Source organism: Lissotriton vulgaris, chromosome 7 (assembly GCF_964263255.1).
Source record: "Lissotriton vulgaris chromosome 7, aLisVul1.2, whole genome shotgun sequence".
Classification (NCBI taxonomy): domain Eukaryota; kingdom Metazoa; phylum Chordata; class Amphibia; order Caudata; family Salamandridae; genus Lissotriton; species Lissotriton vulgaris.
In genome coordinates this window covers 885,898,715-885,922,925 of record NC_141695.1, presented here as the reverse complement: position 1 = coordinate 885,922,925, position 24,211 = coordinate 885,898,715, and the positions used below count along the sequence as shown (strand labels likewise).

General features: G+C 46.5%; 1 protein-coding gene across 1 annotated transcript in view; it reads left to right on the top strand.

Moving 5' to 3' along the window:
• The window catches only part of GPX3 (glutathione peroxidase 3), a 46,892-nt gene extending 23,185 nt beyond the window's left edge, over positions 1 to 23,707 (top strand). The window contains exons 2-5 of the mRNA XM_086931289.1: positions 5,378 to 5,531; positions 7,058 to 7,175; positions 16,552 to 16,651; positions 22,358 to 23,707. Of these exons, the coding sequence (XP_086787415.1) occupies positions 5,378 to 5,531; positions 7,058 to 7,175; positions 16,552 to 16,651; positions 22,358 to 22,600 (615 nt within the window). The 3' untranslated portion in view covers positions 22,601 to 23,707. The remainder of the gene's footprint in view (positions 1 to 5,377; positions 5,532 to 7,057; positions 7,176 to 16,551; positions 16,652 to 22,357) is intronic.
• Positions 23,708 to 24,211: the final 504 nt, after the last annotated feature.

Sequence of the window (24,211 nt, the reverse complement as noted above, 5' to 3'; positions counted from 1 at the left end):
ACACTTCAATATTTTTGCAAATCCTCTCTGTGCTTCTAAATTTAGGGAACTTCAATTACATTTGCATGTGTGATCTGAATTCTTAATGGGGCTGTTTTATGATTGTTCTGAAAACTAAGGCAAAGGAGAGGGTCGAAGAAAGCACAACAAGTACTCCATTGCAACGGAAATCTGTCACACACCAGCCAGGCCTACTCCCCAAATTTGCCACTGGTCCTGATAAGTTTTTTTCCATTTACATCACCAGTTCTGCACCTGCAAGTAAGTCTTTCCTCCCAAGAATGAGGCGTCGAACAAACAGGCAATAGGGTGAACGCTCAGTTCCCCAAGGCTTTATAGTCTCTCGGGTACCCTCAGAACCACAACTGATGTGTCCTTCATGACTCATGTCTGGCTACCCATGCTCCAATCAGATGTGCTGAGATAAACCCCCACCAAAGGCGAGAGCAAAGGGAGCTGAAAGTTTAAACAATACACACACAACGTTTCACTTTCAAGGACCTAAGACCCCCTAAGGCCTACCCAGCCCATAAGACACCTCACCATCCCATTCTTGTCCAGTTGTGGCTCCATCTGTGTGCTTCAAAGGCTTCACCTCACGCCGGATCACTTCTCCCAAATCGATCAGATTCAAAAGACTGCCATCAAGACCTAGTTTGCAAAGAAAACGAACGCAACTTAATTGCAGTGTAATGTAATGTATAAATACTGCACTATTGTACAGGACCCAGTGTATGACTATCAAATGGCGGGAACCCTGTAGCTACAAGCAACGTGAATGAATCTATGGCATCCATCAGGATTGTTTTGCGTGCAGCAGCACAACTCATCAAACAGCAGAGAACTTGCTGCCACCCTTTCATGCCCATATCACCCTTAAATAGAGCTGCATCTACCTACTTGGCCATTGTGATAAAATCCTCTGCCTATATGATAGAGAAACTCGTCAACTTTGGCAGCCCGAGCAACACCATGCATGGACTAAAAATATAAATCAGACAAGACACTGGAGCCACCATTCTTGGACATTACGGTAGGATTATTGAACCGAGTTCTACGCCGCCCCAGGTTTGCTTATGCACCACCTGGTGAAGGAGAACCCTTTTCACTGCCCCTAAGCGTCAACTTAAATATTTAAATCCTCAAAAGACCCCGTGCTTATCACCTGCGTGTCACTGACAATAAAAACCTCTTATCCTGTTCTCCTAACCCGTCACCCACACTGCTCTTCAAACGACCTTATGTTGTGCATCGCTGCCGAGATGTTTAGACTTACACTTCAGAGTATCATCGGCTATGTTTGACTTCTCATTTGTGTTGTCTGTTGAAAAATAAGAAACCGGATGACTTAAGGCCGAATAAGCCTGTGTCGCAATGAGTACGGTACTGAGCCAATGTATTTTCTTTGACTTTTCCCTTTGCCCCATTAACTGTTCCTTTGCGTTCATTTCTGGTTTCATTAAAATTACATAGAGCTTGGAGAACAAGATACAGCTCAGCGTTGTTCCTCTGCTAGGCTTATACGTGTTAAATCTCAAAATAAAAGCATGGTAAGAGTGGTGCAGCGGGTGCAGTGGCACTGGAGCCACTATTTTTGTGCACTAAACGATAATTCATACACTCATTCTTTGCTAAGGGAGATAGTAAACACGGCGAGTTGGAGCAATTTAAAAGCACTGTGCGACGGCGTAAACCTGGCACCATGCAATGTGCTACATTAAGGTTTGGCCAGATGTACATAAGATTTCAGACGGGGCAATGTCTGAGCAGTCTGTTTGTCCCTTACTGTGGAGAAATATCGAAGCGGACATCCCAGTCCTCCCAGAGCGCATCAAGCACGGACAGCATCCTCGGCGATAGTCCTGTATAGAACGCCTGTCCACACTTCAGACCCGAGTCTCCGCTGACCCTCACACACACAGAGTGCTGTGACTCCACCATGCCCCCGCTGTGCCCGAGAGTCCTACCTTGGCCGCAGGCTCCCTCCTGACTCTCGTCTCCCCTGCTCTGGGCGGGTTCCGGGGCAGGCTGGGGCTGGGCGCCGCTCTCCATGTCTGCAGCGGCTCTGGGGCAGTTGTCCCGGGGTTTTTGGGTGTCTCGGAGTGACCCTGCTGTGCATGCGGCTCTGGGGCTAGCACCAGGAAGGTCACCGCTCGGCTCCCTGTGAGTGGCAGCCGCGGCCGGTCCCTCTCTCTCGCTCTCTCCGGCGCACGCACCGCACTCACACACACAAAGCCTGGAAGTGCTGCTCCTCCCGCGCCTGAGCCCCGGCTCTGCTGCTCACACTGCATGCAGGCCCTGGGCAGGAATCGCACGCACTGGAGCGAAATTCGGGGAAAGGATGCCCCCGACCGGCGGGAGCCACCTCCATGGGCATGTCCGTGAACTGCATGCTCTGATGGTCGGCGATCGACGTGCTGACCTGCAATCATCCCGCTGCTGTGTTTGGTTGATGTCTGCGTTGGCGCCCACGTCTGAGCTGGAGATTCAAATGCCCGGTGTCTTCATTTGATCTTCAAGCAACAAAAACTCGCGGATCAGAGCCTCCGTCTTGTTGCATGCGGGACAGGGACAAAGTTAATAATGAAGACAAACATCGGTTGGAAAAAAAAAAATAAAGTACACGCCCACAGTGGCCACGTCTTCATGACCTTGCGGAGAGGGAAGAAATCCCGGGAACGCCCACGAATCTGGTCCGGCCATGACGGACAGATCTCTGTTCCAATGGCTAGCCTCCATTTATGGAGCTAGCCAATGGAACAGAGGGCGTATTCCCAAGCCCACACTGTTCTAACATTAGATTTCGCCTGCGCCGAAAAGCTGCGCAGTGCGCAGCCTTCGACGAGGCGAAACCTAAAAAAGGCATCCTGTCCTCCATTCCTGGGAATGGGATTTGGCAGCGTTGCACAAGACATCCTGGGCAAGCTTCATACCCTGTGCTCACCAGACAGACCTCGATTTCTAACTAACTTGTTGCTCTGTTCGCCTTGTTACATAGACTGGTAGCATTTCTCAATCAAGACACTGGTCACTGATCTCTCCCTTGCCACACATCCTCTGTATCTAATTCTAGACAAATTTGCTTGGCACCGCGGTCGCACTGGAGAGTGTATTCTCGAATGCAATAAATAGCCTACTCTACTTGGGACCATTGATGAGCAATCCACTTTGCCAAGCATTAACCTACTTGTATCATGCTGCAGAAGTCTGTGAAACACTAATGGGCATATTTATCAAATATTCAGGCTATGCAATGCAGCAAACCACCACCTTATAGTGCTGTGCTGAGTGAAAGGGACAGGGCAGGAATATGCCAAATTTCATATTATACAGCTCATACCCACTAAAGTTGAGGAGCTTCACCCCACTGCTCTATGAGCAGTGTAAAGGAAAAATAAAATGCTAATAACTGAACCTTATTATTATTTCATATTTACTATAATGCACTGGAGCAAGGTTAGGGTGGAGTGGGTGGGGGGGGGCTAGGCTAGTTCGAAGGGAGGAGTGGATGGTGCACCTAAGTGTGCATGATGGATTGGCCAGCCGCCTTGGGCCGGCAAAACCGTCATGTGCACTTAGCATGTTCTCCACCTGGCTGTAATGCACAGCCTGGGTGGAGAACATGCAAAGGCTCCTACTCCCTTTCTGAGTGCTGAACCATGGCACTCAGGCCAATCACGACACTGCTGTCATTGTGACAGCAGCGAAGTGATTGGCCAGGGGAGTATGAAAGCCTGGGTGTTGACCGGATGGAGGAACTGTAGAGGCAGGAGGAGTCTCAGCGGCTGGCGACGGGTGACGGGTGACGAGCAGGTAAGCATTCTTTTTTTTTCTAACCCCTCTGCCCCCACCACTGTTTTCTGACAGCCCCACTGTGCATACCTGCTCTCTCTGCCTGCACTGGTGCACAAACTACTGCCTAGTGCCAATGCAGGCGTTGTGGACCTTCCGGCACAAAAACAGTACTCTGGCACTTTTTCTCTTTCTATGTGTGCTGCACATTGCAGCACACATAGAAAGAGGGAACAAGGAGGCGAAATACACATTTCTCTTTACTTTTTTTTATTTTTTATTTATTTAGAGAGTTTTATATAGCGCTGGCAAGACCTGAGGGCATCAGCGCGCTTTATAACATGTACACAGGTGAATAAGAGATAGTAGACAGACAGAGCAAAAAGGAGAGTCTATGGGAAGGCACTGCAGTGAAATTGTCAGAAAGTTAGTGGTGTTGAGCGAGGAAGAGATCCTTGAGGTTTTTTCGAAGGTCACGAAGAAGGGGTTGGTTCTGAGATCTGCTGGTAGGGAGTCCCAGATTTTGGGGGCATTTCCAGAAAAGGAGCATGTCAGGGATTTTTGTTTGAGTCTCTTTGGGGGATGAGAAGTAGGTTGTTGGTGCGCCTCAGGTTTCTTGCCTGGCCTGCCTTGGTGAGCTTGGCTGCAAGGTAGGCTGGTTTGCCAGTGTGATGGACTTTGTGGGTGAGACAAGCAGTTTTGAATTGGCAGCGAGCTTCAATGGGGAGCCAGTTGAGGTTTTTCATGGAGGGTGAGATATGATTGTTTCTTTTTGTTCCAGTGACCATCCTTGCTGCTGCGTTTAGAGTTGTTCTCATGGGGGCTAGGCGGGATTTCGCTGTGCCTGTGTGGGTGGCATTTCCGTAGTCTAGTCTGGATAGAACCAGGGCTTGCGTTGCAGTCTTGAGATCATTTGGCGGGAGGAAGAGCTTGATTTTGTTGAGTAGTTTTAGTTTGTAAAGGGGAGTCCTAGCGGTAGCCATTAGGTACGCGCTCATGTTCAGGTTTGGGTCTAGTAGGATGCCCAGTGACTTGGCAGAGCCGGTCAGGGTACGGTCGAAGTTTAGGGAGTCTATAAGCTTAATCCATTCTTGGACCTGGTGGGTTTTTCCGTCCTTGGAGAGGAGAAGGATTTCGTTCTTATCTTGGATGCCTTTTATGACTCCCTTAGAGAGGCGTAGCATTTTGATGCATTCCCAGGTCTAGCACTGATAGCAAATCTGCGAATGCAACAAATTCCATAGGTGGATGTGTGGTAGCACCCACATAACGCCTCACCGGGGCAGAGTAACGCAGGGCAGCAGCTTGAGCTGCCGTGCATTATGCCACATTTACCAAGCAAGGCAGGGTCATGCAACCTGGTAAATGTTATTCTAGATTTTGAATTTTCCTTGCATGGCACAAGGATGACGCAAAACCATGAAAAATATGCCCCTCAAACTTAGATGTTGTGTACTGCAGAAAAATATATTTAGATAAAGGAAGGAGGCTAGACTGACAGAAATATCAATTTGTTACTGATAAGAATAGCCCAAGTGGGACATGAAGCACAGCTTGACAGACACTTCTCATCTTCATGTTTCAGGTGAACTGTTACAGCTCTGTGGATGGAACTGTGCATAACTATGGTGCGCTCACCATTGATGACGCGCAGTTTGTTCCGTTCAGGCAATATGCTGGGAAGTTTCTTCTGATTGTGAACGTAGCCACCTTCTGAGGACTGACCCTGCAGTATCTAGGTAAGAATTTATGTATCCTTCTGGCCGTCTATGCATACAGGTGGACAATACAATGTTGCAATCAATGTGCATTAAGATGGAGGGCCTCATTTACAATAGAATGGAGCACCGCAGTGCCGCAAGCAATTTTACAGAGCAGCGCCGCGTCATTCTAAAAGTGCTTTGAAGCGCCGTAATTACAAGAATACGGTGCATTCCTGTACTGATTCCAGCTCCGGCACTAGAAAAACAGCCTAGTGCCAATGCAGACACCCTTGCACCATGTTGTAAGGGAGCCTGTGTTGAGTGGTGATTGATTTTGTGCAGGTAGGGACACCTTTCTGTACAAAATCGATTAATTGAGGTGATTTCCTATTTCTATGCGTGCTGCAAAATGCAGCACGCATAGAGGAAAAACTAGGCGAAATAGGGATATTCCTCATTGTTGTGCTTTGCTAACACCACCCCATTCCTCCTCGGAAATCTGGGAATGCTTCAGATTCCATTGGTGTTGCATGGGAGTAATGCATGAAATGGGCCCATATTTACAACCCCATGAAAAGCCACATAAAGTGGCTTTGCGTGGCCTTGTAAATATGCTGCAGCACTTTGCGCCACTTGTGTCACTTGCTCTGATGGTACAAAAGTGCTACTAGGGCCTCGTAAATAAGGCTGTGGCGTGCACCCAGTTTATCACTGGGGTTGCAGCATATGGAAACTGGAGCCCCTGTCAACAGAGGGGTTCGGTTTCATGCTGCATCTGATAGGATTCGACTGCCCCAGAGCTCTGCATGAGTTGAGTTTAAGAGTTTGAGTTTAAAATTATTTTTAAAGCGCAACATACACCAGCGGTTTCTTGGCGCTACAACTAACAAAGAATCCGGGGCCAGAAGACAGGGGAAACTGCGAAGGTTTAGTCAAAGGACTTCATGAACAGATGAGCCTTGAGGTGTTTCCGAAATTGTGGGTACAGGGTGAGGGATCGAAGATCAAGGGGGAGGGAGTTCCAAAGGAGCGGGGCAAGGGTGGCAAATTTCGAGCCTCCCCACTTCTTTCTCCGGTAGCGTGGGATGGTGAGGAGGGACTGGGAGGACGAGCGTAGTTCCCTGGTGGGAACGTAAGGGGTGATCTCAGAAGAGATGAACGCCGGTGCCAAGCCCAGTCGAGCCAGGAAGGTGATGGAGGCGAGCTTGAATTGGACCCGGGCTCGCACAGGGAGCCAGTGTAAAGACTTCAAGAGGGGGGTGGAGTGGTGGAATTTCGGGAGTTTGAAGACCAGGCGGGCCGCCTGGTTTTGGATCTGTTGCAAACGCCGTAAGCTATATGCAGGAATACCTGCATATAGGGCGTTGCCATAATCCAGGCGGGACACCACCATGGCCAAGATGCATTACTCTGTTAAATTATTCTTATAATGTTACCATGTGTAAGTATGTTCTTCTCAGCTCATCAAACGTCTGATGTTTCATTGGGGCAGAGAATGATGTGTCTGAGTCCCTCTTCGAGATAAGAATGCAGTCAGTGGTCTGCCTCCCTCTCTCTTACAGAACTGAATGCACTACACGAAGAACTGGGACCCTACGGCTTTGTCATCCTGGGCTTTCCTTGCAACCAGTTTGGGATGCAAGAACCTGGAAGCAACGACGAGATCCTCCGCGGGCTCAAGTAAGTAGGGCACGTCAGTGACTGACGGAGTGCGGTGGGGCGGTGAGGGTGGTATCAGTGTGAGCCTCTACTAATGGCTGGGACCGCTTAATGTGGAGTTTGAGTGGATGTGGTTGGAGGAAGAACAAAGACTGTAGGTAAGGCCTTGCCCCATCACATTACTTCTCGTTTGCATCTCTAAAGATAAACCTTTTGGCTAATTGCATGACCACTTGATGCAGCAGCCCTGCCTCTATGTAAGCATGGTTTGTTATTCAAAAGGTTTTTTCTTCTATTTACTTGAAAGTACTGAAATTGAAATCAACATTACTGTCACTTAATTACAATTAGAGCAAAACATAGAGCTACATTAATATGCGGTGCAGACACCATCCCCTCAATAGAAACCAGGAAAAAGTTAGTCATAGCACTACATAGAAGTTAATCAAAACTTTATTTGAACACCAAGCTCTGCACCTTTACAAATATGTGAATCCCAGAACAGTAAAGATAAGTATTCAAGGAAACATTCAGTACACTCTGTGAGGTAATAGTCCTGCGCAACATGTCACACAGGGTACATACATTTACGTACTTTAAAATGCATCTGGAAAATCAACTACGCAGCAATCTCAATGCAGCGTAATAAAGAGCTTAAGCTATGGTAACAAACACACGGGAGGCAGTCGCAAGGTGCACATAGACCGGTTGTCTTTCTTTGCTTGTTAATGGATGTGTGCATAAGGCGATGTGCCTGCCAACATACACCTTCGCAATGAAGTGTACTTGGTGGAGATTCTGCAAGAAAATTCTACACAAACTGATGTTTAAAACGATCTATGCACTACTTTGAGCACTCCAGTCTGCAGACACGTGTGCAAATCCGTATACATAAGACCATTGACCCGTGTGCAGCGCATGCTACATAAGGTCAATGGATGCACGTTTTGCACCACAATGTGCAAGAGCTTCTGCAGACAGGTTTCAGCAAAAACAAAAACAAAAAAATGGGCTTGTGCAAGTAAATGCTGTGCACTGGCGGTGCCTTGCAACCATGTCTGTGTACAGTGTATGAATGTATGTAAAAAAGATTGAAGCTTAATCTGCTGTTACCTAAGGCGTAACTTCACTATGTGTGAGCGGCGCTTAGGCCGCTCACGGCTGGGAGGCACCTATAGCTCGCAAGTGTGAGGAAAGCTTGGTATTCTCACGCCTGCGTCTATGTGTGAGGTAAGCTTGGTATTGTCACGCCTGCGTCTGTGTGTGAGGTAAGCTTGGTATTCTCGCACCTGTGTCTATGTGTGAGGGAAGATTGGTATTCTTGCGCCTGTGTCTGTATGTGGGGTAAGCTTGGTATTCTTGTGCCTGCGTCTATGTGTGAGGTAAGCTTGGTATTCTTGTGCCTGCGTCTATGTGTGAGGTAAGCTTGGTATTCTTGCGCCTGCATCTGTATGTGAGGTAAGCTTGGTATTCTCGCACCTGTGTCTATGTGTGAGGGAAGATTGGTATTCTTGCGCCTGTGTCTGTATGTGGGGTAAGCTTGGTATTCTTGTGCCTGCGTCTATGTGTGAGGTAAGCTTGGTATTCTTGTGCCTGCGTCTATGTGTGAGGTAAGCTTGGTATTCTTGCGCCTGCGTCTGTATGTGAGGTAAGCTTGGTATTCTCACGCCTGCGTCTGTGTGTGAGGGAAGCTTGGCTTTCTCACGCCTGCGTCTGTGTGTGAGGAAAGCTTGGTATTCTCACGCCTGCGTCTGTGTGTGAGGTAAGCTTGGTATTGTCACGCCTGCATCTGTGTGTGAGGTAAGCTTGGTATGGTCACGCCTGCGTCTGTGTGTGAGGTAAGCTTGGTATTCTCGCACCTGTGTCTATGTGTGAGGGAAGATTGGTATTCTTGCGCCTGCGTCTATGTGTGAGGTAAGCTTGGCATTCTTGCGCCTGCGTCTATGTGTGAGGTAAGCTTGGTATTCTTGCGCCTGCGTCTGTGTGTGAGGTAAGCTTGGTATTCTCGCACCAGTGTCTATGTGTGTGGGAAGATTGGTATTCTCACTCCTGCATCCGTGTATGAGGTAAGCTTGGTATTCTTGTGCCTGCGTCTATGTGTGAGGTAAGCTTGGTATTCTTGCAACAGTGTCTATGTGTGAGGGAAGATTGGTATTCTCACTCCTGCATCCGTGTGTGAGGTAAGCTTGGTATTCTTGCACCTGCGTCTGTATGTGAGGTAAGCTTGGTATTCTTGCAACAGTGTCTATGTGTGAGGAAAGCTTGGTATTCTCACTCCTGCATCCGTTTGTGAGGTAAGCTTGGTATTCTTGCGCCTGCGTCTGTATGTGAGGTAAGATGGGTATTCTTGCGCCTGCGTCTATGTGTGAGGTAAGATGGGTATTCTTGCGCCTGCGTCTATGTGTGAGGTAAGCTTGGTATTCTCACGCTTGTGTCTGTATGTGGGGTAAGCTTGGTATTCTCACGCCTGTGTCTGTGTGTGAGGTAAGCTTGGTATTCTCACGCCTGCGTCTGTGTGTGAGGGAAGATTGGTATTCTCACTCCTGCATCCGTGTGTGAGGTAAGCTTGGTATTCTTGCGCCTGCGTCTGTATGTGAGGTAAGCTTGGTATTCTTGCAACAGTGTCTATGTGTGAGGAAAGCTTGGTATTCTCACTCCTGCATCCGTTTGTGAGGTAAGCTTGGTATTCTTGCGCCTGCGTCTGTATGTGAGGTAAGCTTGGTATTCTTGCGCCTGCATCTATGTGTGAGGTAAGATGGGTATTCTTGCGCCTGCGTCTATGTGTGAGGTAAGCTTGGTATTCTCACGCCTGTGTCTGTATGTGGGGTAAGCTTGGTATTCTCACGCCTGTGTCTGTGTGTGAGGTAAGCTTGGTATTCTCACGCCTGCGTCTGTGTGTGAGGGAAGCTTGGTATTCTCACGCCAGCGTCTGTGTGTGAGGAAAGCTTGGTATTCTCACGCCTGCGTCTGTGTGTGAGGTAAGCTTGGTATTCTCGCACCAGTGTCGATGTGTGAGGGAAGATTGGTATTCTCACACCTACGTCTGTGTGTGAGGAAAGCTTGGCATTCTCACTCCTGCATCCGTGTGTGAGGTAAGCTTGGTATTCTTGCGCCTGCGTCTGTATGTGAGGTAGGCTTGGTATTTTTGCGCCTACGTCTATGTGTGAGGTAAGCTTGGTATTCTTGCGCCTGCGTCTGTGTGTGAGGTAAGCTTGGTATTCTCGCACCAGTGTCGATGTGTGAGGGAAGATTGGTATTTTCACACCTACGTCTGTGTGTGAGGAAAGCTTGGCATTCTCACTCCTGCATCCGTGTGTGAGGTAAGCTTGGTATTCTTGCGCCTGCGTCTGTGTGTGAGGTAAGCTTGGTATTCTTGCAACAGTATCTATGTGTGAGGAAAGCTTGGCATTCTCACTCCTGCATCCGTGTATGAGGTAAGCTTGGTATTCTTGTGCCTGCGTCTATGTGTGAGGTAAGCTTGGTATTCTTGCAACAGTGTCTATGCGTGAGGAAAGCTTGGTATTCTCACTCCTGCATCCGTGTGTGAGGTAAGCTTGGTATTCTTGCACCTGTGTCTGTATGTGAGGTAAGCTTGGTATTTTTGCGCCTGCGTCTATGTGTGAGGTAAGCTTGGTATTCTTGCGCCTGTGTCTATGTGTGAGGGAAGATTGGTATTCTTGCGCCTGTGTCTGTATGTGAGGTAAGCTTGGCATTCTTGCGCCTGCGTCTATGTGTGAGGTAAGCTTGGTATTCTTGCGCCTGCGTCTGTATGTGAAGTAAGATGGGTATTCTTGTGCCTGCGTCTATGTGTGAGGTAAGCTTGGTATTCTTGCAACAGTGTCTATGTGTGAGGAAAGCTTGGTATTCTCACTCCTGCATCCGTGTGTGAGGTAAGCTTGGTATTCTTGCACCTGTGTCTGTATGTGAGGTAAGCTTGGTATTTTTGTGTGAGGTAAGTTTGGTATTCTTGCGCCTGCATCTGTATGTGAGGTAAGCTTGGTATTCTCACGCCAGCGTCTGTGTGTGAGGTAAATTTGGTATTCTTACACCTGTGTCTGTGTGTGAGGAAAGCTTGGTATTCTCGCACCTGTGTCTGTGTGTGAGGTAAGATTGGTATTCTCACAACTGCGTTTGTTTGTGAGGTAAGCTTGGTATTCTTGCGCCTGCGTCTGTGTGTGAGGTAAGCTTGGTGTTCTCACACCTGTGTCTATGTGTGAGGGAAGATTGGTATTCTCACGCCTTGGTTTGTGTGTGAGGGAAGCTTGATATTCTCACGCCTTGGTCTGTGTGTGAGGTAATCTTGTACTGCTGCTGACTGTGCTTTCCCTTATGTGTGAGAGTCCTGCTACCTTCCCTATAGGGCTTCTGTGTGTGTTTGGATGCGTGGGTGTGCTTGCCTCTTAATATCCATTGTCGCTCTGTACATGTGTGCTTGAGCATTGGCGGGGTTGTGTGAAGCTTGCACTGGCTCACACGTAAAGGTGCAGCAAACCTGCACATATTTGAGACAAAGGAAACACGAACTTTCCCACACTAAGATCATTTTCCCAATTAATGGTCCAAATTGTGTAACTGGATGTACGCTGGAAACGGGAGAGAAGGACGCGCTCGAGTCTCTTTTAAGACCATCTTTGATAGCAATCTTCATCTTGGCGGGGCCTCTTATCTATGAGTCTCCACCTCCAGCACCCTCAGATCTGAAGGCTCATTCACCATCCTTACTGGCATAGTGGTTCCTCAGTGCTCTACACTGCACACACAGCCCAGAAGAGGTCACTGTACACATACTGTTGGGCAGTGCTTTAAATGGAGAGAAAAAAGTGCAGGTACTCATTAAAATGAGCTAGAGACGTGGCAAGTGGGCGGGGTTAGGGCGGGGCTACTGGAAGATATGATCATACATAATGATTTCTGTACAAGTTGCAGCATATATCAAAACACATGAGAAATGTGTTTGTCAACAAAACAGATTACCTCATTACACAAAATGACAGCCAAACAGTGATATGTTAACATTTCCTTGTTTTGAGGTATTTGCTGGAGGGGTGGGCAGCAGCGTCACTAGGGTTGGTGTCACCCAATGCTGTAACTCATGGTGTCACCCGTGCAGTCTGCACCCCCCTAGTGACGCCACTGAGCGCCGGGACTCTGTTGGGCAGAATACTAATAAAGCTGGTTCCCAAATGAACTCTTTCTCTTTTGATTTACAATTATTCATGGTCCAGAAACCTACGCCTGTGAAAGTAAACGAATGCGGCATGCAAGTTTCCTTAGGGCAGCAGGTTCTTTCCTTTGCAGCCTCTCCAATGATCAGGACAGGAATACGGAAAGAGATTAAATAAATATGGTACATAAATTAATTTTCGTTTCACCATTGTTTATGCCAAAGAAATACAATTTACGGGGTTTTAACTTTGTAAATAATCATTGTAATTAGTTGGTCGCACTATTACCCTAATATAAATATAATGTTTATCTTTCTAAAAGGAAAGCTACTTTTAGGTACTTTTAGATCCGTAGTAATCCGATTCAATATGTATGCAAATCCTGGAGTTTTCATTGATCTGCTTTTAAAGCACGTAAGGAGCTGAGAGGGCATCCAAAGAAGTGAGCTGCGAGAGACTACCTCCCAAGCAAGGAACCATGGCATTGAACGCAGACCGGGTGGGGGTAGGGGCGCTAAAGCACTTTCATAGCTGCACACCAGATTGACAGTGCAGGGTCTGTCTAGAGACCCTGCCCTGTTAATCACAGTGTGACAAGTGCCCACTCAAACCCCTGCAGTTTGGGAACAATGAAATGGGCGCTGCTAATCTTCAGCAGCAACTTTGCAAAAGGGCGGCTACTTCACGCATCATTTACATGCATGCTGCTCGGAAGCCCTGGAGGCGATGGCCTTGCCCTGAGGTGCAGGAGATGCATAACCTGAGCCTGCCGTCATGGTACCGGTACCCTCCTGGTCTACAGAAAAAGTGCTGGTACTGACAGCACAAATATTCGGAAGTGCCGGTACTCAGTACCGGTGAGTACCGGCCCATTTAAAGCACTGCTGTTGGGGCACACAGAAGAAAATAATCCGAGAGAACTCTGGCGCTAACATTAGACATAATGAGTATAAATTAAGCTTTGGCTCCCAGCCCTATATTCTCTAACCTGTAAACATATAATGCTTGTTAAAGGGCTATGGGATCCTTTCAAGATTCCAAATATAGGGCTTTTGTCTGCCCCAAGAGGGTTCCATGAAGACATTTCAACTTGTTTTTCAAAACATGATTAGAGTCTTCTGACCTTGAGGGATGTGTTTTGAATTTTGTTGGTCTATGCACTTTTTACACTTTTGTTAGGTATTTGCCTGGTCTGATTGTATTTTTGACCTGTTCGCCCACTAGTCTCAAGAAATAGAACTGTTGATGCAGGTTTATGGTAGTAAATTGAATGCCTTGTGCATTCCTATCCATAATCACTCCTCGCATTTTGGAACCAGTGGTGGGTTCTACTCCTAACATGCCTTTCTTGTTGTATAACCCGTTCCCTTTCAAGTTGAATCCAAAATTGGCCAGTCAGACATTTTTTTACCAGGGATAAAGCTACAGTGATTTCCAGACGCACCTCGAAGTTTGCCTTCATTGATAGTTTCTACCCCCATTTAGTCACTTCTTGTTCTTATCTTTTTCTCTTTTTAAAGAGTTTGTGAATTATTTCACCCCCTTTAGATGAACCCATGCTCTCCTCCTCAGTAATACTTCCTACAAAGACATCCGGCTGCTGCATGGCATACAGAGGTTAGAACATTGAAGCAACAGCTAGAGACGTGAGGTAAAATGCAGAAGGCCCCTATCATAGGCTCAACATAAAATATCAAATAAAGGAAATGTAATTATTTACGAAAAAAAAATACTTTTGAGTCAAATGCTTCTATTTCTCCTCTCATATTGTCAAAGCCAAATATCACTTCAAAGTCTGTGTTGACACTGTCTTGAAGCATTGGTGCCTCCAAAATGTTGCCACCACAATGCCACCGTAGTAAGCTGAACAGTGAGTGAGCTTCATGTAAAAGATCATACCGCAAAATATGGAATCATCCGAACTTGTAGATGAAGCACTTGCCACATGTTGATACTGCAGACTCCGGGCCTACTCTTCTATCAGGCTTGTGGCCCACTCCATGATCAGGGCCACCATTGGCTTCTCAAAGACCCCTCCTCATTGGTTGCTCCCAAAATAAAATGTTTGTAGTTCACCGTGATTTCAGTTCAAGGTACAATGAAAACATTGACTGACGTCCACTCGTGGAAACTCCCTCGTCCCATGATCATGGCATTATTTATTTATTTGACTTAATATAGCACCTTTATCGAAACTGCATCATTACCGGTGACGTACAGTATTTTGTAACAGCCAAAGCCAGGTCTGGTGACACAGGGACATTAGGTGCGCCTTTGATGTCAACAGGTTAGGAGCGGTTCCTCAAGAGAAAAGAAGCTGATCCCATAACAAAAGGGTCAAGCAAGGTAAGAGGTACATGAAGGACGAGGCGCAGACAGCGAACGTGAAGAATAGACCGCAGAGGACGATTAGGGTTTATGTCGAGATCAAAGAGTATGGTTAGGGAGGATCAATAGAGTGAGTACGAAGGTAAAAAAGAAGCCAAAGAAAGAGAAATGTAGAGAGAAGACAAAGAACCAGCAGATCGTTTCCAGATCCTCGCTGGTCTGAGGTTGAACCTGCAATGCGTCAGCGTTCACCATTGGCTGCAATAGCCAGCTGTGCACAGACGCCCTAACCATGTTAGACCTCACCCTCCCCTTCACACCACTCAATAACCCTTTCCATGTGCTGCACTCAGTGCTCCGATTATTAGAATGTTCGTGGTAGCACGGAAGTCATCGTGTGAGACTTGGCACATTTTCTCCAAGCGCTCACATGAAGTGCCACAGGAACTGGACTAGGAGTCCCAGGTGCAGGGCAGCTTTAGAGGTGGTATCAGACTTGTTGATCAGCTCAGCACACTGGGAAGCAGAAGGACATTACGATGAACGTTGTACCCAGAGTTCCTGGATATAATAATAGTTTGCTATATTTAGCGTTCTCACTAATATATCGGGCTGCAGAGTCGCCATGCAATGGAACAAACTGTACTAAGTAAAGTGTGAGGGGAAAAGGAGGGAAGCGAGGGTGACACAATTGGAATGGGTCGGTCCTTTCTGAGAGATCTACAGGATCTGTGGGGTCTATTTATGAACCAGTTTGTGTCACTCTTGCATCACACAACATGGTGCAACAGGAACACAAACCTTACATGTGACTTATGAAGCCACACAAGGCCACTTTGTGCGGCTTTGAGTTGCTTCATAAATCTAGAGTAAGACAACACAGTGCAAATGGTGCGCTGGGTTACTATGGCGTGGGACGGCGCTCCATTGGCCTTGCGTGGTTCTTCCCACGCAATCCAGAGGTTTTTGACTCATTCCCGAATTTACCAAAACTGGTACACATGGGAATGCACCAAAAAGAAACGCCTTCTCAGGTGAGGCGTACCAAAGAGAAATATCTTTATTTCGCCTCCCTGTCTCTACTATTGTGAACTGAGGGGAAAAAGCAACTTAAAAATCAAAGCAAACCAGAAGTTTTGGGCCTTGTTACTCGGCTGCTATTTTTATGTTTTCGCCATTGTTCTAATAGTTGCATAGATTAGATAAATTTAAAAAAAACATGACATCCCTGATAAGGTTAGAGCATTTGGCATTGCCTGAGCTTGATTATTTGGGGGTCCTGTCTGCCTCCTTGGTCTTTTGAGGGTGAACAGGAAGTACGGGGTGGGTTTTCAAATCATAGGAAGCTGAGCAGGGAGGAGAGGAGAAAAAGATAGCAGTCACGTAATGACGGCTTGTGTAGCGTGCTCGGTGCCAGAGCCACCCAGGACGCCGCGGTACTTCCTGGCACCTTCCTTTCAGCTCCACCCCAGTCGTGCCCGGGTCCTCCCTCCCCTGCAGCACCCTCGCCGGGTGATTATCAGGGGAGAGGCTGGTGCAGGCCTGCAGCGGCGGGAGAAACACATATTTAGCTCAAACGGACGGAGATTGACTGTTGTTCCACGCGGCCCTGTTTCCTAACCCAAGCTCAGAACTGCCTGTGGTTCTTTGTGTTTATGAATGAATTACAGCTCGCGTGTGTGCGCCATTCATGCTCTGTGCGTGTTTATGCGCGTGTCCGTGCGTCTTGGTGTGTTTGCAATGAATTAATATGTTTGTGTCAGACCTGGACGTTCCTTCATTTGTTCGTCCGCATATCATTGTGTGTGATTTTGTTTTGCATGCGTGTGAAAGTGTTTGTGGGTTCAAGGCCTCTTCTGGTGTCTGCTCGCAGTCTGGCATTGTTCCTCTGCTTCCCTTTGCAGGTACGTGCGGCCCGGAGGAGGGTTCGTCCCCAATTTTCAGCTTTTTGAGAAGGGAGATGTCAACGGGATGAAGGAGCAGAAGTTGTTCACCTTCCTGAAGGTGAGTTAAGTACACACAGGGGCCTGTGTACCCACCAGCCCTGGACAGGGCCGGCTTTAGGGAAGTGTGACCGGTGCAGCCGCACTGGGCACTGACCTTAGGAAGGGACCAAGGGGCAGATTTATGTTGGGAATGCGCCACGTTTGCGTCACGCAACTGCGGCGTAAACGCGGCGCATCCCTACGACCCATTTACAACGTGACGCACCTAGGCAGATGCGTCACGTTGTAAAGCCCAGCGCCACTTGTGGGCGTTCCGGCGCAGGGTGGGCGTTCCGGGGCAGGTGCGCCTCGCAAAAGTGGCTGAGTGAAATCTATAAGATTGCACTCAGTCACTTTCAGGCCAATGCTGCGTCAAAACCCGGTGGCTGCTTGAAGCAGGCGTAGGTCTTGACGCAGCATTGTAAAGATGGGGCACCCCGAGCCTTGCTGGAGCTGCGTCGCAACTCCAGCAATGCGCCACCTTTACGGCACAGATGCGTCACGCATCTGTGCCGTTTTTGCCCCATGGTGCGCCGCATTATAAATGCGCGCACCATGGGTGGCGGAGCAGCGGCGCAAAATAACTGGCGCATCCCTGGGGATTCGCCAGTTATCATAAATCTGCCCCGCTGTGTTTAGCAGTATCTTATGATTGGATAGATGAGGGGCATTTTTGCGGTGATAGTGAGAGAATCCGAGGCGGCGGTCATGGGGCGTGCCAAAAGTGAATATCGAACCAGGAGCCACTAGCGCAAAAGCCAGCCTGGAGGAGGCAACTGCGGCTCCCACTTGTGTGGCAACTATAAGGCCTCCCAGGGACCATACTCCTCTCTATTCCTAACTCCACCCACTGTTGCCCAAGGTCACACAATTTAAGGCGTGACCTGGGGATCTGGGTTTGAGTCTCTGTAACGACGCCAAAACCTCCTGTGATTCTGGGCAAATCACTTAATCTCCCCGTGCCTAAAAATGAATGTGTGTCTCATGTAACGTAACTGGTGCCATGTAAAGCTCTCTGATACCCGATTCGGTTCGGGTCTAGTTCGCGCTATATAAAACTCTGCAAAAAAAAAAAAACCAGGAAAAATGGGGGGCAGAACAGGTTTCTTTTTACTGACGCCCACCATCACACCAAAAAAAGCAAAATAACATGGAAGTTATGGAGGAAGTTTATTTATATATTTAGGGCCCTAGTTACGAGACACTAATGCAACATGGTGCAGCAAGTCATTTTGCTGCGCCACGCTGCGTTAGTTTCAAAGCACAGGGATGCAACATACTTCCAACAATATGTCACATCTCTGTGCTTTTCCCTGCGCTGATGCACAAACTGTTGCCATGCGCCGGTGCAGACATCCTTGCACCATGGTGCAAGGATGCCTGCGTCGAGAGGACATTGTTTTTGTGTAGGAAGGGGCACCTTCCTGCACAAAAATAATCAATTCAGGTTATTTCCTCTTCTAATGCATGCTGTAGAACGCAGCATGCATTGAAAGAGGAAAAACCGGAGCGGAAATGGAAACATTTCTCCTCAGTGCACCTCGCTATACCACCCCTAAGGTGGCATTGCATTCGGACGCATTTCCAGGTTTATGATTGCTCATAAATCTGGAAATGCATCAGTAGACTTGGGTATTGCGTAGGAACACCCACAGCAACACCTCTATCATTCCCCTAGCACGCAAAGTGTTACGTGAAAATTGGCGATTTTTCCAAGCACACGTAAATCCACGAAGGGTGGCTTTATGTGTGCTTGTAAATATGACGCAGCAGGTTGAGCCACTGGTGCGTCACTCAACGTGATGCACTGGTGTCGCAAGGGGCTTGTAAATAAGTCCCTGAGAGTTTTGTACAGCAGCGCGTGCTTGTCTAGGTTACACCGGAGTGCTCAATGGAATACAGAGAGAGAGTTAAACGCTGGAGCTACTCAGACCAACGCTCAGCAGTCACTGAGGAGTTTCATTGAATGCATGCTTGAACACTTTCGTTTTCAAGAATGTGTTTGTGTGCTAAGGTTTCATGCTGGGGGTTCCACAGTCTTTGGTACCTGGAGTCCAGAAAATCTGCCTGTATAGTACGCTCACTTGTGTACCCAGTTGATAACACCCTTTCAATTGCCAAGCACATACAATACATAAGAGAGGCCAAAAATGTGTTGGTATTCGTTGTAGGCTGTAGCTCTCTTTACTTCAAATGGAAACTCCATTCATATTAAACTTTGCACATCATTCCTTTGCAGATTTCTTTATGACAGAACTTTGGTAGACCTCATCGAAATCTGGGCAGCCATAGACAGCCAACAGAACTCTGCGTTGCTGCATTTATAGTTCCTTAAATAACACATCTTTATGCAACATATCAGAATCTCTTATTTACAAGTGAATGCAACAATGGAACTCCAAGACACCTTCCCTGCTCCAAGAGACTGACAGAGAGACACCTCAGCATGGTCCTTTTCTAAGGGTGGTGATGCTAAAAGAGGGCTTTAGCTCTGCCACTGAGGCTTGCAAGCTCTTTGCCCATCCCAATAACTGGTGTCACTCAGGTAGACTAGGAGCTGTGCTTTAGCAATAGTAGGAAATGGGACAAAGGAGCAGAGGAAAGATGCTAAACACAGCTGGCTCTCTTGGATCGATTAATGACACCCCTTCACTAGCTGCAGGGTGCTCTTTGCAGACTTCTTGCACTTAATGGTTCATTGAGAGATAAGGTTTGCTATTGTTGTATACAGGTCGTTTCTGTTGGCCAGAGAGATAGATGGAGGCCATTCTCAACAGATATATTGGTTACCTCTGCCCAGTAAGACTGATGCATACAGCATAGAACTTCTAACTTTATTCTTGCCCCATCTAGCAGACAGTGAGGCGTTTCAAGGTTGGTTTTATATGGTCACATTGCCACAGGCTCTGACACATTCTGATCCTGGACTTCTGTCTAGGGGGCATATCATCAAGGGGCGACGATAATATTATCGCCGCTTTAGAGCCCGTTTTCAGGTGAAAAGCGGCGATAATATTATCACATTATCATCAAGGACACGCTAGTGCGTGATTCCTTGACTTATCACCCATTTTTCACACACCTCGCATCGATAATGAGATGCAAAGGAGGCATGGCTGTGAAAACATGGGATAATATCGTGAAGGCAGCTTTGCGATATTATCAAGGAGGGTTAGTGATATATAAAATTGTGTTAGTATGCCTTAATGCAGGAATTTAATGTCTGTTAAATTCCTGACTAAGGCATACCTAACATGGGGGATGGATTGTGTGGCTAAGACCACAGGCCCTATCATCTAGAATATCGCCATTTTCCACCATGGAAAACGGCGATATCCCCACTATCTCTGGAATTTTTATCGCCTCAGTGATGCGCGTTGTTGATAACGAGCTAACCGGGCGATAAATACCAGAGATAGCCGGCGATAAATGTGTAAGCGCTAAGCACGCTTTGCGATATTCATCGCCGGCCCTTGATAATATGCCCCCTGGTTTGGAAGCTCAGCGTAAACCATGATTACTGTAGCCTAAGCAAGCCTTTACAATGGCGCTCTCTCTCTTCCCCTCTCTCAACTCAAACCTGTTGCCACTTTGGTATAGTGGAAGGAATCTTAAAAAAAAAGAGCTGCAGAATAATTACCACTTCATTTACTTGATTGAAAGAGGAAAGTTTAGAATCCAGACTTCTGATCTGCTCCCACACTGAAGGCCCACTCGAATGGCAGTGAATGCTGCTAAGGCAGATTCTTGTGTTTTGAAAATGAAGGCTGCTAATATGGCTCAGTCCAGGCACATGAAAACTGTTTTAATCCAGAAAAATGCATGCTTTGTAGAAGAGGACATGTCGGACAAGTTTGCTGGGCTGTTTTCTGGGTGGAAGTGAATATGAGTACCATTGGCGTACATCTGGAAGTTACCCGGTACTGCTCTAGAAGCAGTACCAGTGGACGCGGCATGGACACGGCATGGACGATAGCTGTGGTACACCACTTAGTACTTTATTGAATGTCATTTAGAAGTAAACAATGACAGGATTAAAACACAAATAAGAAAGCTGGTAAAGACAACTAATGACACATTAAGGATTAATAGTATACAAGCCAAACAGTGAAGTAAGGATTTTCTAGAGAAACAAAAGGTGAATTAAAGAAAAACAGTCAAAGCTGAAGATGCATACAAACCATGTTACTGGACTAGGAAGGAAAAGTCTGAATGCATAATGGATTAAACAAGGTAATGAATTTATATATATTATCAGACAGGGTAGAGTGAAAGGGTGTTACAAGGGAACATAACGATGAAGACTGAAAAAGAAACGGCAACGGGACACAGCAAAAGACTAAAAAAGAAAGAGAATCTATGAAAAAATGCAATATTAGAGAGGCAAAAAGAAAAAGAACACGATCAAAAGAGAAACAATATCAGGATACACTGTTCAAAAGGGAAATAATGAAAGGATGAGGCAATAGAAAGTGGAACCATGAAAGCTTAAAGAATGGAACAATAATAGGGTGAATGGATCAGAAAGAAAAAGTGCACGGGATTGGAATGAGAAACAATAAAGAGATAAAGTGCTAAAACTGAAGGAATTTTATTTTCAGACAGGAATTAAAAAAATATATATAATGAACAGCCAGTAGGTTTAAAACAGAACCAATGCAAGGAAAGGTGTATTTTAAAAGGAGAATAATGATGTTAAAAATCGAACACAACACATAAGGAGGTCCAAGCCCAACGAGCGTGTAATACAAAATAGCAGGTAGCCAAGCAAAAATGAAATGAATGAATGAAATGAAAATGAGTTTTGTAAAGCGCAGAATAGCTGCCCGGAGGCATCCTAGCGCTGAAAGCTAACCAGTGTTCTCAATAGGGCTGAATACAGAATGACAGATTATTTGTTGAACAGAAAAGTTTTTAGGTTCTTCCTAAAAGAGGTAAGGTCCGAGTTAGACCTGAGATGAAAAGGTAGACTGTTCCACAACTTGGCCGCGTTCAAAGAGAAGGAGCGACCTCCTGATCTGGACCTTTTAACCTTTGGCACAACAGCTAATAAGGCATTGGTAGACCGGAGCTGTCTACTGGGAAGGTAAGGAGTGATTAAAGGGCGACTGATCAGTGGCCCAGTTTCCCAGAAAGATTGATGAGCGACACAGAGGGATTTGAAGCTGATCCTCTCTTTCACCGGAAGCCAATGTAGTCTTGTTAGTCCGGCCTTCACAGAGGTCCTACGGGGAAGCTGAAGCAGGGTCCAAGACTATTGTCATTTAAATTAACCCCGGCTGACGCTAGAAAAAGGCCAGGTGGAGAAGCATGCTTACATAATGTACATTTTGGTCAGGCATATATACATTTCCTGCTAAAACACATCAATGCAGAGAGATTATGAGACAGCAATTAGCCTCAGCAGCAGAACGAATGTAAAATGCATGTAGCTGAATCTTTTCCTCCAAGGAGGCGCAGAAAGGCATTGAAAGGAAGCTAGCATCCATGTTCACAAATACAGGAATCTCCTCACAAAACACTGCTTCCTTTTGCTAGGTTTAAAAACAAGGTTGTACTTACTAAAATATGCAGTGTACAACATGGAGCACCAGCGTTCCTGGGCCCACTTTGACCCAGCAAAGCCATCAGCAAATGCAACACTGTAATGGTTGAACCAGAAGGAACACTGGTCGGGTCACAATGAATATATTCATAAACATTCCTGCGTTTTCCTTCCTTGCAGAACGCCTGCCCGCCTGTTGGCTACAGCTTCGGGAATCCCACCAATCGTCTCTTCTGGGATAACCTCAAGGTCAATGACATCAAGTGGAACTTCGAGAAGTTTCTGGTTGACCCGGATGGGAAGCCCGTCAGACGCTGGCACCCCCGAACCAACGTGTCCGTGGTGAAGCGAGACATCATTGAGTACCTGCGGGCGGCGCGCAGTCCACAGAAAAAGATTTACAATCAAGCCGAGCAGAAGTAGAGACCCCGCGTGCAAGAGGAGGGAGGGGGCGAATGAGAGAGAATGTGTGTGTGAGGTTCAACAAGGGGCACTGATTTTGTGGGTGGACCTTCGGAGATCTCTTATTTTTAAATATGGGCCTCTGTGCCATCCAAGTGTTTGCCGTAAACATTTCACACATTTCCCAACTTCCCAAAATACAGAAAGATGGCAACACAAAAACAAAATCGGCCTAAAGTACACCCTCGAAATCTCTGCTTCTCTGTCACCTAATATGCCATGTGCGTGTGCCTGTGTGAAAGGCCTTGTTAATGGAAGAGTAGGAGTTTGTCCATAAACTGAAGTAAAAGCAGGTTGTTGCTTTTATGACTGTGTGTTATAAAGTATTTCAATGGGTGTATGTGTTACAATGAGATGTTTCTTCAGGCGTAATTTGAGTTAGTCTTTTAAAGGAAAGTGTTTAGGAAGAAATGTCACTGTGTAAAGGACAGGAAGAGCGTTATGTGAAAGTGCACCAGAATGACATTTCATATACGTTTGTATCACGGATGGAAAGGGCAAGAAAGAGAAGGCACAAAATGTGTGATTGTTATGTGTGTCATAGGCACTGATTACTTTTGGGTGACTGAGGAGTAGAAATGAGGAAAAACCCAGAAACCTCATCTACCGGGACATTGTTATCCATTTACTGCAGTCAGGAGCTTAAAGTTGTGATGTCCCCAAGAGACAACTAAAGCAGCACTTGGATAAAAAAATTCTCAAATGTGTTAGGAGCCCCCACTTTCACCACAATACCTAATGAATACACCTGTTTTTAGTCAAAAATGTGTAGGGCCCAGTGCATGTGTAACACCCTCTACAGCAAGGGTTCAGAGGTGTGATCAGAGTGTAACGCTGTGAGGAGACGTCCCCGGAGAGCAGAAGAGCGCACCAGCATGAAGGACCGGTCCAAAAACACGCTGTGGAAGGACCAGCCCAGAACCCACTCTGGCCTCAGAGCAGTTCTTTTAGTGCATTCAGTCTGCTCTGGGATCCCATTTTGGGGGTGCACTGATTCCAGCCCCTCCAGGAATCTCTTACCAACTTACCTGGTTACAGTCAATGCAAAATAAAAAACAATTTCTGAAACACGTGTCATATTTGTACATGGGTGCTCTGGAGCATAAGTGTGGCATGATGTGTGTGTGTGTGGGGGGGGGGACTTAGGGCTCATTCTAACTATTTAGACAGAGGTACAATATTTACATGGTCCCAACCCAGAATGTGAACAGGTGTGTGTAAGAGCAGGTCAAAGTTTGTACTAATCATGGTTTGTTTCCAACACCTTTAGGCAAGATAGTGACTGTTTTATGCAGAATAGATCTACAGTTTTATGATGAATACCCACCATTCTTAACACTGAAACAGTTGGACAAACGTCCTATTGATTATCCGGCTGTACTTTCCTTGGGTCAAATTATTGGAATTCGATTACTGAATGCGATAACCTATCCTGGACACACCCATGCACAGTCACTGGACCACGGATGCAGTAATTTAATATTTGAAATAATATAAAAAATAACAAGTAATTTTAATTATTAAACCCATGATAAAAGGATTGCATTTTAAAATAGCTCTTATTTTCATATT